The 14,032-nt window shown below is 41.6% G+C and overlaps 1 protein-coding gene across 1 annotated transcript; it reads right to left on the minus strand.

Moving 5' to 3' along the window:
• Positions 1–244: 244 nt before the first annotated feature.
• LOC123407578 lies at positions 245–7,687 on the minus strand. The gene is made up of 14 exons (XM_045100745.1): positions 7,420–7,687; positions 6,693–6,774; positions 6,466–6,569; positions 6,156–6,282; positions 5,981–6,075; positions 5,589–5,712; positions 5,047–5,127; positions 2,447–2,545; positions 2,179–2,349; positions 1,994–2,081; positions 1,839–1,909; positions 1,691–1,759; positions 1,286–1,429; positions 245–1,043 (listed from the first exon to the last, which is right to left on the minus strand). The coding sequence occupies exons 1-14, from the start codon at positions 7,458–7,460 to the stop codon at positions 846–848; spliced, it is 1,494 nt and encodes a 497-aa protein (XP_044956680.1). The 5' UTR covers positions 7,461–7,687; the 3' UTR covers positions 245–845.
• Between the last annotated feature and the right edge of the window lie 6,345 nt (positions 7,688–14,032).

The raw sequence follows: 14,032 nt of genomic DNA on the forward strand, positions 1-14,032 counted from the left end.
CTGGAGCATCAACAAAGAACTAGTCATGGACAAGGGTGCGTGGAACCTTGCTACCCATGTGATAGAACCAAGAGTTGGTTGCGAGATCTTGTAAGTTTCACCTCTAGTCTATCCCAACTTGTTTGGGACTAAAGGCTTTGTTGTTGTTGTTGTTCCAGCCTCACTTGTAGACCAAGGTGCTTTAGCTGGAATTCTCCAACTCATGACTAAATAAGTTGGAAATTCACACATGTTCCTCCTCTCCTGATCCCAAGAGAATATCCTCATGACTTACATAGCCTCATCATGTTCTCACAAAAAAATGGTACAATCTGCCATTACAGCTACAATACTCGCATCATGTTCTAACAATAGAAAGGTATCATCACTTACAAGAATAAGAAAGAAATATATCAACTTCCGTCTCCCAAGCAGATAAAAATGCCCATGGTTGCTTCGCCCGAAGGCGACTTTGCACCAGTCACCAGACGGCTCAAGCAAGAGACTTGTTACAGTTCATGGGCAATCTGCCCCTTGACCAGATAGTACAAAATAAGGTTCCCAAACAACAAACAAATGGCGTGTTATTTGAACTCGAAAGCCTACTGATCTGTTGATACTAATGCACGGGTTCCTTCCCCACACCAGGAGGGGTCACACTACAATTCTACAAACTCGGGATCTACAAGAGCAACATGGAACAATCTGACGGAACAAAGGCAGACAGTTATGTGGCCGGCTTCACAGATTCAGTGGTAAGTATGCAGGAGGGTTGGCGCCAAGAGGTCAGGATCAAGGCGCATTTTGTCGGTGAATCATCGTGTTCCTAGCAGTTTTGTCTGGGTTAAGCTGAGTATTCACAGTTGTCAGGACGACTTTGTTCTCTTGTGCTGGGACTGGCCTTGGAGGCACAGCCTGAAACGCTGGGTTAAGCTCTCCCCCATATCATGCCTCTCCTGGTTTAGCCTCTTCCATAGAGACCTGTTCTTCCTCTCCTTTGGTATGGTGAGCGGTTTCCGCCGTATCCGTCTCAACGGCGTCGCCAGAGCTCTTAGCGTCATGCTCTGTAGTTTGGGAGCAAATGAGGAGATCTGAAACTATGAGAAGTTGTGCTCTGGGAATAACATTTTGCCAATACTCTAAAATTTTGCCAGCTTAAGGTTGAGCCGATCATAAGCTTTCCCTTAAAGGGGTTGTAAAGTAAACCCTTGTCAAGTTGGCATATATATTATGATGTGCCTCTTTGATATTTAGTTTACAGCAATTATGTGAGTCTGGAAGATATGAAGTTGAAAAGTACATGTACCTTATGCTTATGATCGGAAACCCCAGGACGCTCGCCGGAGGATGATACATCACTCGCTGCCCCTAACGAAGAACATCTTCCCCAGCTCTCTCGGTTTGAACTTGTGTATGAGCAGCACTCCTCATTTTGCCTGTTTGCTTTATCCTAAAATGGAATATAACCTCTCATCAGTAAGATTAGAAGATCATTTCTCTGAATCTAGCCTAGATATAAGAAACCAATGAAATTTATCATCACCCTTGTGTTGACTCACTATAGTGACACAAGAAATTTAGTATCACAGAGATGGGCAGGCTGCATCATGACGTACGTAGTGATAGATATTTTATAGAATGCAGTGCTGCATTTAACAGTGGCAAAATAATCGACCAGCTCGAAATAAAACAAAGCCTCGTCAAATTTTACCTGTACATGAGACTCTGCAGTGTTCTCTTCCATTTCAGTGAGGTTATGATTTTCGTCCAAAAGGAAATCCTGCATTCAAATCAGGATATATCACCTTAGATTTTTGGTACAAGAGGCTAATCTACCACTGATGGTCTGGTCAACTTACCAAGTCACTATCATTTTTAACGGACAGTTGATTGACCCTCTCCGTCAGCAATTCAACTACTGATTTTGTGGCTGAAACAATGAAATAAGAGTGAGTGAACAGCAAGAGGTAACTCGTGAGTACTACCTACAGCTACTAAGGGGGCTGGGCCGCACCATTGGTGAAACTAGCTGCAGCTGCAGATGAACTTCCTGCATCAGTACCAGCAGCCCTAAGACCATTTATGATCTCATACAGTAAGCTCTGAAAAAGTCAAGTTAATTGACAGGTAATTTCCTTGGGAAGGTTTCAGGGTTCCCATAACAGAAAGCAGAAGGTCTGATGTGAAGAGAAAATTTACCTCGTTAGTTCCAGCCCCACGGTTATAGTACTTCTCTAGCTTATTTGAGCATGCAGACGGAAATTGAGGTGGATTCAGAACATTATAGAAGAATATTGAAACAGAATCATAATAAAATTGGGGCCTTGCGGAGTTGTGATCGCCATCAAATTTGATTAAATTTTTATCACCCTGCAGAGACATACAAATACATGAATAAAATATGCCCAGTGGGATCGATCACCACAAATTATTATTTTGATCACCCAATGTAAAGCAAGCACAATACCGCATACGCCTGATGAATACGATCAGTGTGATGGGACTGAATAAACATGTCACTCGATGCATGTCCAAATAATGCCGGAATAAACGTCTTCGGGGCAAACTGGTGAAGAGACAAGGTAAAGCTTGTCATGCATCCAGAAAAAAGGTGGTAATACAATAAATATAAAAAAAAACGAACATCTAACCACAATGAGACAAGCAAAAAAATGTTAATACATAACAAGCTAATGGAAAAAAAAATAAACGTTAATACAAAAAAAGGTGGTTATAAATAAATACTTCGGACATCATCGCTACTAGACTACCCAGTATAACAAATCACAATGAGTCAATGCAAAAAAATGTTAAGATAAAACTAAAAGAGTAGTCTAGTGGCTTAATATCAGTGATCACAGCTAATACAACTATGCCATCTCCAACTAAGGTCGGCAGGTATATATTGGGTGAAAATGTGTTCACTTCGCCATCATAGGAACTAGTAGACTAGCAATTGTGTCGGAGCTGTAACTTGAAGAGGTTCCCACGCTCAGAATCACTGCCTGAATCTAGGGACAGTTTTCCAATGCAACTAGCTAACTGATTTTGACAATCTTAAGTAGGTGATGGCATTCTCCATCTAACTAACTAATGCATTCATGATTAGTTCAGCAGGTACTGCCACTGAGAAGCTATTTCACTTGTCTCCGTATATTCATAATAATTATGTGTGAAAACAGACACACAACCTTCCATGATAGCGTTCGAAGTGAACTCTTTGCTAAATGATAACCCATATTCATAGTACCTGACCAACTTCTAATAGTCATATGTAATCAATTACCACAAGATTTCTGTTGTGTTGGTTACACTAGAGTCATATGGCATACCTGTAGCTTAGACTCACAAAACAGAAGTTTAGAGCAGCACATGCAAGACATAAGAGGTAATGGAAAAGAACTATTAATGGCTGGCACTACCCTCTGAAAATTATTCATAAGTGGTGTCAGCGATTAAGAGTCCTTCGTCCCTAGCAATAGCCCACTCTCCCCTTGCATGTGACAGACTTTCACTCTCATAATAAAGTATCTCATGTGACAGACTACCAAATAATGGTCACTTGTGATTTTTTCCTCCTTTTTGCCTTTTAGCCCTTGGTTCCTGGTGGATAAGTTTCTTCTACGAGCAGCATGTGCACCGCATCATCTTGACCTCTGTATACTTCATAGTCCACTTGGACTCATTCCTCCCAACCAGTAGACAAGTGTGAAGAATAAAGAATTGGTTTCATTCCTTCTTGTAAAATTTATGAACTCTGTACATGAGCTAGTTGTCAACTACCCAGTAACATACACCTTTTGGCTACAGAAATTGACACTCGAACATGCAAACTTTCCGTTGGTCTTTACCCGTATTACTTTGAAGATTTTCTTAGTTCTCTTCGATTAATCAGTTTTTATTGTTGTATTCATTCAGTAAACATTGGCCCAGAATATTTCTACATTATTGTTTCTCCCGTCCATAGGATCGATTGAATTACTTAAGCTAGCACTTCTCTGCATTTTAGTTACATCTACATGTTTCTTAAACCAAGCAATACAAAAAAAGGTGGAAACCAGTCCAATGTTGTCATCTTGGATCCAAGATTGTACTCATAGCAGATCTGTGGTGCGTGCTTCTTTCGATGGACTTAGGAGACCAAGTTACCATGGCATTGACAGAGAAACCTGTTGGGAAGCGAGGCTAACTGCTAGACTCATCATATACGAGTTACCTAGTTGCGTAAAACAGTCTCCAGTTTCACATGCACGATTGCTTGCTTACAAAACCGTAATTTCCCCTGGAGTGATATTTCATGTGTGGAGACACTGTACCCACAGCAGATCCGTGGTGCATGCTTCTTTCAATGGACTTTAGGAGACCAAGTTACCATGGCATTGCCAGAGAAACCTATTAGGAAACGAGGCTAACTGCTAGGCTCATCACATACGAGTTTCCTAGTTGCATAAAACAGTCTCCAGTTTCACATGCACAATTGCTTGCTTACAAAACCGTAATTTCCCCTGGAGTGATATTTCATGTGTGGAAACCACTCAAACCATCGGCCCAATATTCAAGCTGCAACTTGCACTGCTAGAATTGGGTCAACGGTGGCAAAGTGTAGCCCCTTTTTCCCAGAGAACCCAATACATTCCACCTTCAACATGCAATAAGTATACAACAAAACGTTATTTTTGCATTACAATCCTTTGGAGACATCTGAGCATAAATAGGCTAAGCTATTCCTTTCTAGCTGTACTCTGTTGCACAGTTCATATCTAGTGCACATTAGTACATTACTATTACCGATATGTATTACCGATATGGAACATCATACTGTTGCAACTTGCAACAGGAACAAACACTTCCTATTGTTAGGAAAGCAACTTACCTCTATTGAAGGCCCAAGGGGCATATATATATATTACACAAGACTTGAGGTCCAAGGAAAGTAAACATAGACTAATAAGGACTCCTAGACGAATACTAATACTTCCTAACACCTATCACATTTTCATTAGTTTTAAGTTCTATCTGGCTCTTTAGTAATTAACAAGAAGAATAGTACTATTTTAGAAGGCAAACCTGAACAACATTAAGATCCATTATGTCAAATTTAGCTCTTCTTTGAATGACACGGCGCATGTAGTGGACAGCCATCTTAACCTGAAAACACATAGAACATGAGAGGCAGTAAAATGTTCATGTTATGCATTCCCTGCAAGTAATTTCATACACAAATTCAATCTATAGCTTATTCAAAAGTTTGCTTCCCTAGCAACCTAGATTTAAGAATAGAGATGGTATAGGATACACTAGGGCCATGCAAACCAAACCAACGAGTGCTGGAAGACTTCCAGAATTGGAAAATTTCATTGTAAGGTTCGGAATATTCCTGGACGTAAACACGGTACATTTCATTTTGCACATACAACACTTTTTGTGTATACATACAGAAGATAGTTCGAGCACAGCTACAATGACACTTGTGCAAAATAAATCACCAATTAGCATGTAAACCATGTTTCGCCAAAGTCTATCTTTTGTCAACTACAGAAAGCGCACCTCTCCTAAAAATCAGCTCAATCATAAAAGTGAAGGAAAATATTATGCAGAGATAAGCATACCGTGAACTTAGGAACTCTGATTTTGTAAACATCAACAAGCTCTAGCATTAGCTCATACAAGTTAGAGAAAGCACTGTCCAAAACCATGCCAGCAATTGAGGGGTCTTCTGCTCCATACAGCAGGCTGCATCAAAGTTTGGACAAAGAAGTGATGAACTATCAAAATACAATTCCATGCATTAAAACCTAAGTCTTTAAGATATTTTATGGAGAAGAGTACCGTCAAATATCAGGATATTTCAATAATACAGAGAAACTCTTAAGGTTCATAAATGTATTATGTTGTATCTGAAGTCTGAACACTTACGAAAGACATTACAGCATTAAGAGAAATAGGACACTGAAATTTGCAACAACAAAAAAGTAGAAAGCAAGCACTGTAACCAAAATACCTTGTAACAGCACCCATCGAACGCCCCCAAAGACCTATGCAAGAGACTTCCTTATTCTTCCGCAAAAAGGACACCACAGACTTGAGATCCTGTTTCTGGTAGTTGTATGTTTTTTCAGAACAGTGCAATCACTAAATTATAAAAAAGTTGTTTGAAATTTATAATGAATGTTCACCTCGTGCCAACCAAGGCTGACATACTCTCCCCCTGATAGCCCCGATCCAGCGAAATCAAGTGCAAAAAGTGTGATGTTTGAAGGCAGAAGTATGACAGCAGCTTCGTTTGCATCTGCTCTGCACCCACTGCATTAGGTTTAAAAAAAAAATCAATTGGCCAGCATTATTGGTGATTATTTAAGGTATACACTAAATGTGAAAAGAAAATAGATGCCATCATTAATCCTGATACATCACTACGTGTTTATTGTTAAACAGTAGAACATAGACAACTATATTTCCAAATCCACTGAATCAGAATGTCAGTACCTATTCCCATGGCAGTAGATCACACATGGAAGGGCGGTGTTTTCTGGGATGACGGCGGGAACATAGTGGCTGCACTTTAAGGTCTGGTTTCTTTCATTGGAAAGCTGCCACAACATACAGGTACAAGAATAAGTCCAATATACAATAATGTTGATAATCGGCATAAAGTCTTTCCATTGGCAAATGGAACCCAGCAAAGAGCCTCAATAACTGCTCCCCTTACTTGCCTCCAAATCTATTCGTTTGTACTTTCTTCCTGCAAGAGTAAACTCTGGCTCCCATAAATACTGATCTGGGTTGTACTCTGCACTGTAAATATACATCCAGTTAACCAGCTGAGAGCAGTACATATATAGAGAGAGAAAAGGATATCATTTGATGAATACCAAAGTTCTGGGAGCTTTAACATCCACTTTCATGTGTCTTAAGAAAAGGCATAAATTAAATTTGAGAGAAGCGCGGTTGAGTTGAAACTACATGTGTTAACGAAATGCAAAAGTTTGTTGCAATTGCCATTTAGTATCTCAGATCAGTTTAACTTTGCCACTAGAGAACTTATGATTAGGAGGAGCTACTTGTCCACCTCGAACACTAGTACACGATTCTCTATAGCAAGGCTTCACGCCTTCACCAACAAACTTTGGCTCATACGCTTGCTTAACCTTTTGTATTTTGAGCACATAACTTACACGCTGTCGAGTGCTACACTTTGAGCATTGGTAACATTACTATGAGATGCCAAAATTCACTACAATTCCCCACAAGCTTGGATTACGCCTTGATAGACGAATCACAGTACACTCGTACTTGCAGAGCAAAGTATGACCATCGAAAGCACGTAGACATCATTATACTATGACAACAAAAGTCAAAAGTAGCACGTTCGACCTACTCGTAGCTGAAAGCAAACTAAAATTTGGCAAAGCAGTGAGAATAAGCCAGCAAGGCGGTTACCGTGGCGGGCGGATGACGAAGTTAACGAACTGCTCGATCATGGCGCCGCGAGAGCTCCCCAACCACAGACGCAGCGGCGGCGGCGGAGGCTTCCGGGGCTCATGTACCGCGGCCGCCCACCAGCTTCCCCCACACACCAACCTACCTCCACCAACCCGCGGAAATCAACTCGAGCCGAGTCCAACCGGGAGCCGACCCCCTAAAATTCCCTGCGCACAACCACGGATCTGCGCCGACCGCAGCGGCAGCTCGCGGCACCGCCGAGCCTGTCCCGCCGGATCCGGCGCGGTCCCCGGCGAGCCGCAGCTCGAAATGCCCGCCGCGAGCCGCGAGGCCCGGCCAGCGGCGTGGGGAGGCGGGGTTTTCCGGGGCGCCGGCGACGGGGACGGGGAGCGAGTGGGGCCGGCTGGCTGCGGCGGGGGATCGGACGGACGGAGTTGGGAGGGATGGGCCGCGTGGGAAATGTGAACGTTAAAGAGGACGATGTGACGAGGAAAAAAAATATAAAACTGGGTTTAAAATGGGGCTTTGCTTTGCTGCTGTTTATTCGCGCTTTTGTACTTTAGCCCCTGAGGTTTTCCGGGACGCATGTGCGGCGCCGTCTCGCGGCACATGCGCCGTGCATGGGGCGTACATGGGGCGTGGCCCGAAAGGCGGTGGCAGTTGTGCGCTGATTGGTCTGCTTTTGCACGGGCCATGTACCGGCACTGCTTCTCGGCTTCTCTTTTCTGGTTAGGATTAGGATGTGGATGCGAGTTGTAAAGAGATGAATATAGTACCCCTAAAAAGAAGACCGCAATATAACTTTCGCTGTCGGAGATGGCATTTGCGGACGACCTGGCATTTTTAGTGTCATTGGGGTGTCATTTTTAGTGTAGTGCATGACGGTTCGTTTATTTTGAGGCAAATTTATTCAGAAACTGCCATTTGTGTGATCTGAATCATGTGGCTGTGAAGTAGAGAGTAGTTCACTAGAATAAGTCAGCCAGATAGCATTTTCCTAGAAAATGATGGATATTGCAACTGTGAAGCACCGAGGGAGCAATTTTGTGGAGACGCTCTAAATAGAATAATGGCTAGGCCTTCTCAAACAGCTTGTACAATATATATAGCGAGAGCTCATTGAACTATCTAGTCGGGTTATCACTGAGCATTTCTTTGGCGATAAATATCTCGTCGATGATCACTTCGTGGAAAGCAATGGCGTAGACAATCATTCACGGGGCATGTCAATGTCGACAACCAAAGTCATGCATCATGTGGCATTCTATAGCACACTCTATGGGAATTTATCGCTATAGTATAGCGAAGCAAGCGTGGGGTCGGCATGATGTTGCCCTCCACCCCTGGCAAAAAGAGCATCTAAACTCCAAAAATCTGAAACCAGACAATAAATAAATGTTGTTGCAGTGCTCCAACTCACCCTGGGCATAGTTCAAATATGAATATCGTAATTATTTTTTAGGAAACTTATACTATCCTCCGTGGTCTTTCCAGTTATAGAGTTGGAGTTGCCATTTTTCTTTGAAACACATTCTTATGTCGTTGAGTTTTGTAAGAACTTAACATGAGCTTAAACCTCGTGAAGATCAATGCGCTCTCTCTATATATCTATTGCTCTAAAATGTGTGTGTGTGTGTGTGTGTGTGTGTGAGAGAGAGAGAGAGAGAGAGAGAGAGAAATTTTGTGTTGGCGATCATACAAAAATTCATTGTTCATGGCATCCCATTCACATGTTTTTTTATACTCATTACGTCTGAGATATGCGATCTTGGTTGCACATGGAAGGGCTGGTCCAGGATGAGATGCCTATCTCATATTCTGCTCCGTCGGGGCTGGGGATGCAAAGCTATTTAAATCGCACTCGTATGTAGTAGACCAACGAGCGTAAATTAATGTATGTGTTTGTATGTATGAGCTCCGTCAGCATAGCTCATTATAATACATCAAAATGACGTAAAATACACTCACACATCTGGCTCTATAACCTGTTATTGTCTTTCTTCAGCATATGCATCACCTGAAAAACAATAGACACTCGTCGCGTCGGTGTTTCTCTTGAGAAAGCCCTTGCTTATATAGTAATTGTGCATATCCCTAGGGTCGTCGCCGCAAACGTCCTAAACAACTGGAAAGGAACTTGAAATCTTGAATACGGTAGCAGTTCGGTATGAGGCCCCCGCCAAGCTGCTGGACGCAAAAATTGCTAGAGCTACAAAAAAAAGTTGGAGTACGTCGTGAACTTGGAGCTCGCAAAGCCCGAGTATTCACCTGCTCCCGGGCCCCGAGCTGCTGCCCTGTCCAGTGTCCACCACCACCTCTCCGAGGAACGAGAGGAGAGGCTGATGCTCTGACGCGGGGCCCAGTAGTCATCGAGTGGGCCTGAAGACCTGCCGGACGCGTGAGTGCGACTATCCTTGTGGGGCGACTGGCGACCTTGTGGGACCAACTCCAGGAGTGTGGGGGTAGTTTGGGTATGTGCATTCGTTGGTGGCTTGGACTTTTCTGAAGGTGACGGACGGGTGCGCCTGTGAACAACTGCGAGTGGGCCTGGACGGGTTTGTTTTTTCACGAGTCTTCGTCGCCCAACTCGCACCTTTCATGTGCCTTCATCACAAATGAGAAAAGGGTTGTGAATGCCGAATGCGTTCAAAGGGAAAAAAAGAACAGGTAGATGGGGGAAAGGCACGCAAAGCTATGTCTGAATCAGGTTTCTCAAATAACTTGTGAAGCTTTGCTAAATATACGGATGATTATTTTTTTTAAATACATACAAGTTTTTTTCCCTTTAAATGCTCGTCAGCCCCGACATCAAGAAATATTACGTTGCCTTTTTTTTCTCCCAAAGAACTGATAAAACACATCTGGATGAGAAATAAGGATGGCATCTCTAAATGCATATTCATAGGACCACATCCCAAGATTTATGTTTTCTTTTGTTTGGGCGATGTCATGCGGCCCATAGGCTACTTGTGGCTTCCGTGTGTTGTCTGTCTTGTCTCATGCATTACGCTCTTGCATCTCATAGTTCTTTTTAATAAAGTATATTCGAAATCGTTCATATATATATATATATATGAGTATAGACTCATTCTTGTAAACATACGCAAGAATACCTACCATTATGAACACTTCCAAGAAACTGAGTCGACACATCATCTTGAGATTGATGAAGTCACCACAAACGCCTTTGTAGTCGATGAAAACGTCTTCTCTTACTGAACGCATATTGTCGGAAGACCTAAAATAAATCCGAAAAAAGGCAAGCTTCAATGTCAAATATGAGACTTGAAGTCTGGTGGGCAGTGGATACCAATGTCCTTCTAACTATCCAACCACATGATGATTTGGGTTGCGCCTCATAGCTTGGGTTGTGGATTTTTTTCTATGGGCTACTTATTTTTTGCCTTGTCTTCATATGGGTTGTGGTATTTTGTATTTCTTGTTCATGCAAGCGTGTTTTGTGTGTTTCAAAAAGAACCCCCTAAAAAGGCAATGAGTAGAATCTATTTGTTTTGTCATCCAAATTATTTAGATTTTTTATTTTACATTTTTATTACTATTTTGTGGTGTGGGAAGAGATGTCGATCTAGCAACATATTCATCGCTAGATATGCAATTACACTCATAACATATTTACAGTTACACACTACACATATATCACACAATTATAAGAGGTACAATATGACTGTAACTTGGACGGCATCACATTTTATTTGGCTTTTTATTATTTTTCTTCCATCACACAAGGACAACAACATATTTATAGGAATACTTCATGTTACTCTTTCTGTTTGTTCACACATCATGGATCTATTTTCTTGTTGGGCTTTTTTATTTGTTTGTGCTCTTGTAACCCATTTCATCTGGCTTATGCTGAACTAAATGGGTCTATAGGCGATTCTTATAAGGAATCGGTATGGGCGACACATAGCTTCTGCGGCGGTTATGTGCCACTTACTGGGAGGCACATGGCTGGCTCGTCTATAGTTGCTGGTGGTGGCCAACCCAGTAGGGCTCATCCTGCACACGAATTTATTTTATACCCTATTTACGTATTTATATTTTAAATTAATACATATATTTTAAAATTGCAATTTGAATTTTTTTAATGTCAACATGATATAAAAAAAAATTAGCGTAGTTTCAAAAATTGTCAATAACTTTCAGAAAAATGTTTGGGGGAATGTAAAAATCTTCCCACATTTCAAACAAGTGTATTATACTTTTTATAAAATGTATATACAATGTAAAAGTAATGTTTGCATAATCTAAAAAAATGTTTTGTGCCACTAAGATGTACGTCACATTTGATGGACATATCCCTGCATTTCAAAACACAAAATCATAAAATTTTAGAAAATGATATATACAAATGTAAAAAAATCATGTAGGTTAACTTTTTTATTTCCATTAAAAGAATGTATCGTGATATTTTCTGAAAATATTCACGTGTTTCCAAAAAATGTCTATGAGAATTCCAATAAATTTTATACAATGTACAAAAAATGTTCATTGCTATTTAAAATATATAACATGTATTTGAAAAACAAATCATCTATCCAAAATATGCTCAAACGTGTACTTTTTTTATAAAAGATGTACACCATGTATCTGAAAATTATCTAGCGTGTATCTGTAAAATGCATCATGTGAGCTCTGAAAATGTACATTGTGTACTGTGGAAAAAGTGGACATGTGTTGAAGAAAAAGCTGATACAAACCAACAAAGAAACAAAAAAAGCAAAGAAAACGAGGAGAACCAATAAAGAAACAAAGAAAACCAAAGTGAAACGGAGGATGTAAGAAAAAAAGCACAATGATAAAACAAAGAAACTATGGTAAAATGAACAAAAAGAAAAACAAAAAAAAGAGTGATAAAGCAAAAAACAAAACCAAAAAATAAATAAGAACTCAAAGAAAATTGACCGAGCGAACCCCACGGTGAATGCTTGTGGGGACCCCGACTTGTAAGTCGTGATCACCGAATGCACGTGCACAGTGATCACACAGATCAATGCTCACTGAACACACGGATACTGAATAACAAGAGACTTGCATATATACATAACGTGTGATACAGATGGGGTCATTAGGGCTAAGTCATTACATAAATAAAACCTCGAAGGCCGACACACCAACACACAACCCCTGTTCAAGAATTCATCCGATTAATTAGTTAACTTGCCAATTAATCCCTACTCGTAGGATCATCGACTAGCCGATTAACTGATAACTCGCGTGATTAATTGATTAAATGATCGATTAACTTGTCGGTTAGCCTATTAATCCCCTACTCGCCAACCAACCGACCAGCTACCAGTTAACGATTTCCCCAACAATGCACACAATTGACTGCGGATAACTAGGTTGAAAGCGTGAAGCCATGCCATCTGTCTTAACCTACAGGCATTCTGATTGGGAAGCATCCTAGTTCGCATGTTCGTTCCTAACGAACTCTTTTCCAAACTCCGTTTCTTCCATGCCTGGCCAATTAAATAACCAGTTGCAAGCCAATGTGTACTTTGAATGTACTCGCAAGCAACCCATGATGTGGAAAAATGCAATAATGAAGTATGACATAACAGTAGTATGCTATTTTTGCGGAAAGCATATTTTTCCCTAGTGCAATAACATGATCAATATCTTGTACCACATGCATCACAAGGCATAGTGGTAACCGAGTGGACATGTTACATATATCAATATCAACAGAGGGTCGAACATCCCATGTTCACCCATCATGCTAAGTCGTCCGACTTCGCCCATCAATCTGACTCACACCATACCCACCCATACAGACACTTGGTTATATGAAATCTCCTGGACATAGTTTAAGCAGCACCATTCCAATGTCCTTGACCATGGACACGCCTATTCGAATAGTTTAACACTCTGCAGAGATTGCGCGCTGTACCCACAAGACTCGGGGAACATCTGTATCATCCATGACTCGCGCTACCCGAGGTAAGCATCCCGAACAATGCCTTTCCCCTGGCGACAGTAAACAAAAATTCCACTCGGTTTCGGTCAAGTAGTGGCAAGTATCATATGTATCTGGATTGCTTCTCCACGAGGCTCATACCAGGCGCTACGACGTTGGTGCCATCCCTCATGATGTACATCATACGAGCCTCGCTCTAGATCGTACCATCCATGAGGGCACGCAACGGTGTGCCCGGTGCGTGTAAAAATAGCTCATGGTCGCCCTACCTGGCACGACCCCGTCTCAAGAGTGGTCACGCCACTCCCGCCACTAGTAATGCGGGCTCTCTGCTAACATGGACCAGGGTAATCAACCAAGCCACGTCCCATAAGGGGTATCGTGGTCGCACATGTAAGATTGGGAAGGTCAAAAAATCTTAAATCTAATCCCGTTTTCGAAATCACACACATAACTTGCCTCGATACACCACTTCTTAATCAAGTGGTTACCTAGCTCAACACATCTCCCCCGGGCATTAGTGCACCCGACGGGATTTCAAAAAAAACTTTGAAACAATTCCCTTTATCGCCACCATGCATAATCCCATCCCAATTGCGTATCCACTACTAGCAACCTAACTACACCCACCCGCACAACCCTCATAGGTGGTAGGGTTATGCCCAAGTG

The sequence above is a fragment of the Hordeum vulgare genome, chromosome 7H, assembly GCF_904849725.1.
Source record: "Hordeum vulgare subsp. vulgare chromosome 7H, MorexV3_pseudomolecules_assembly, whole genome shotgun sequence".
NCBI classification, from domain to species: domain Eukaryota; kingdom Viridiplantae; phylum Streptophyta; class Magnoliopsida; order Poales; family Poaceae; genus Hordeum; species Hordeum vulgare.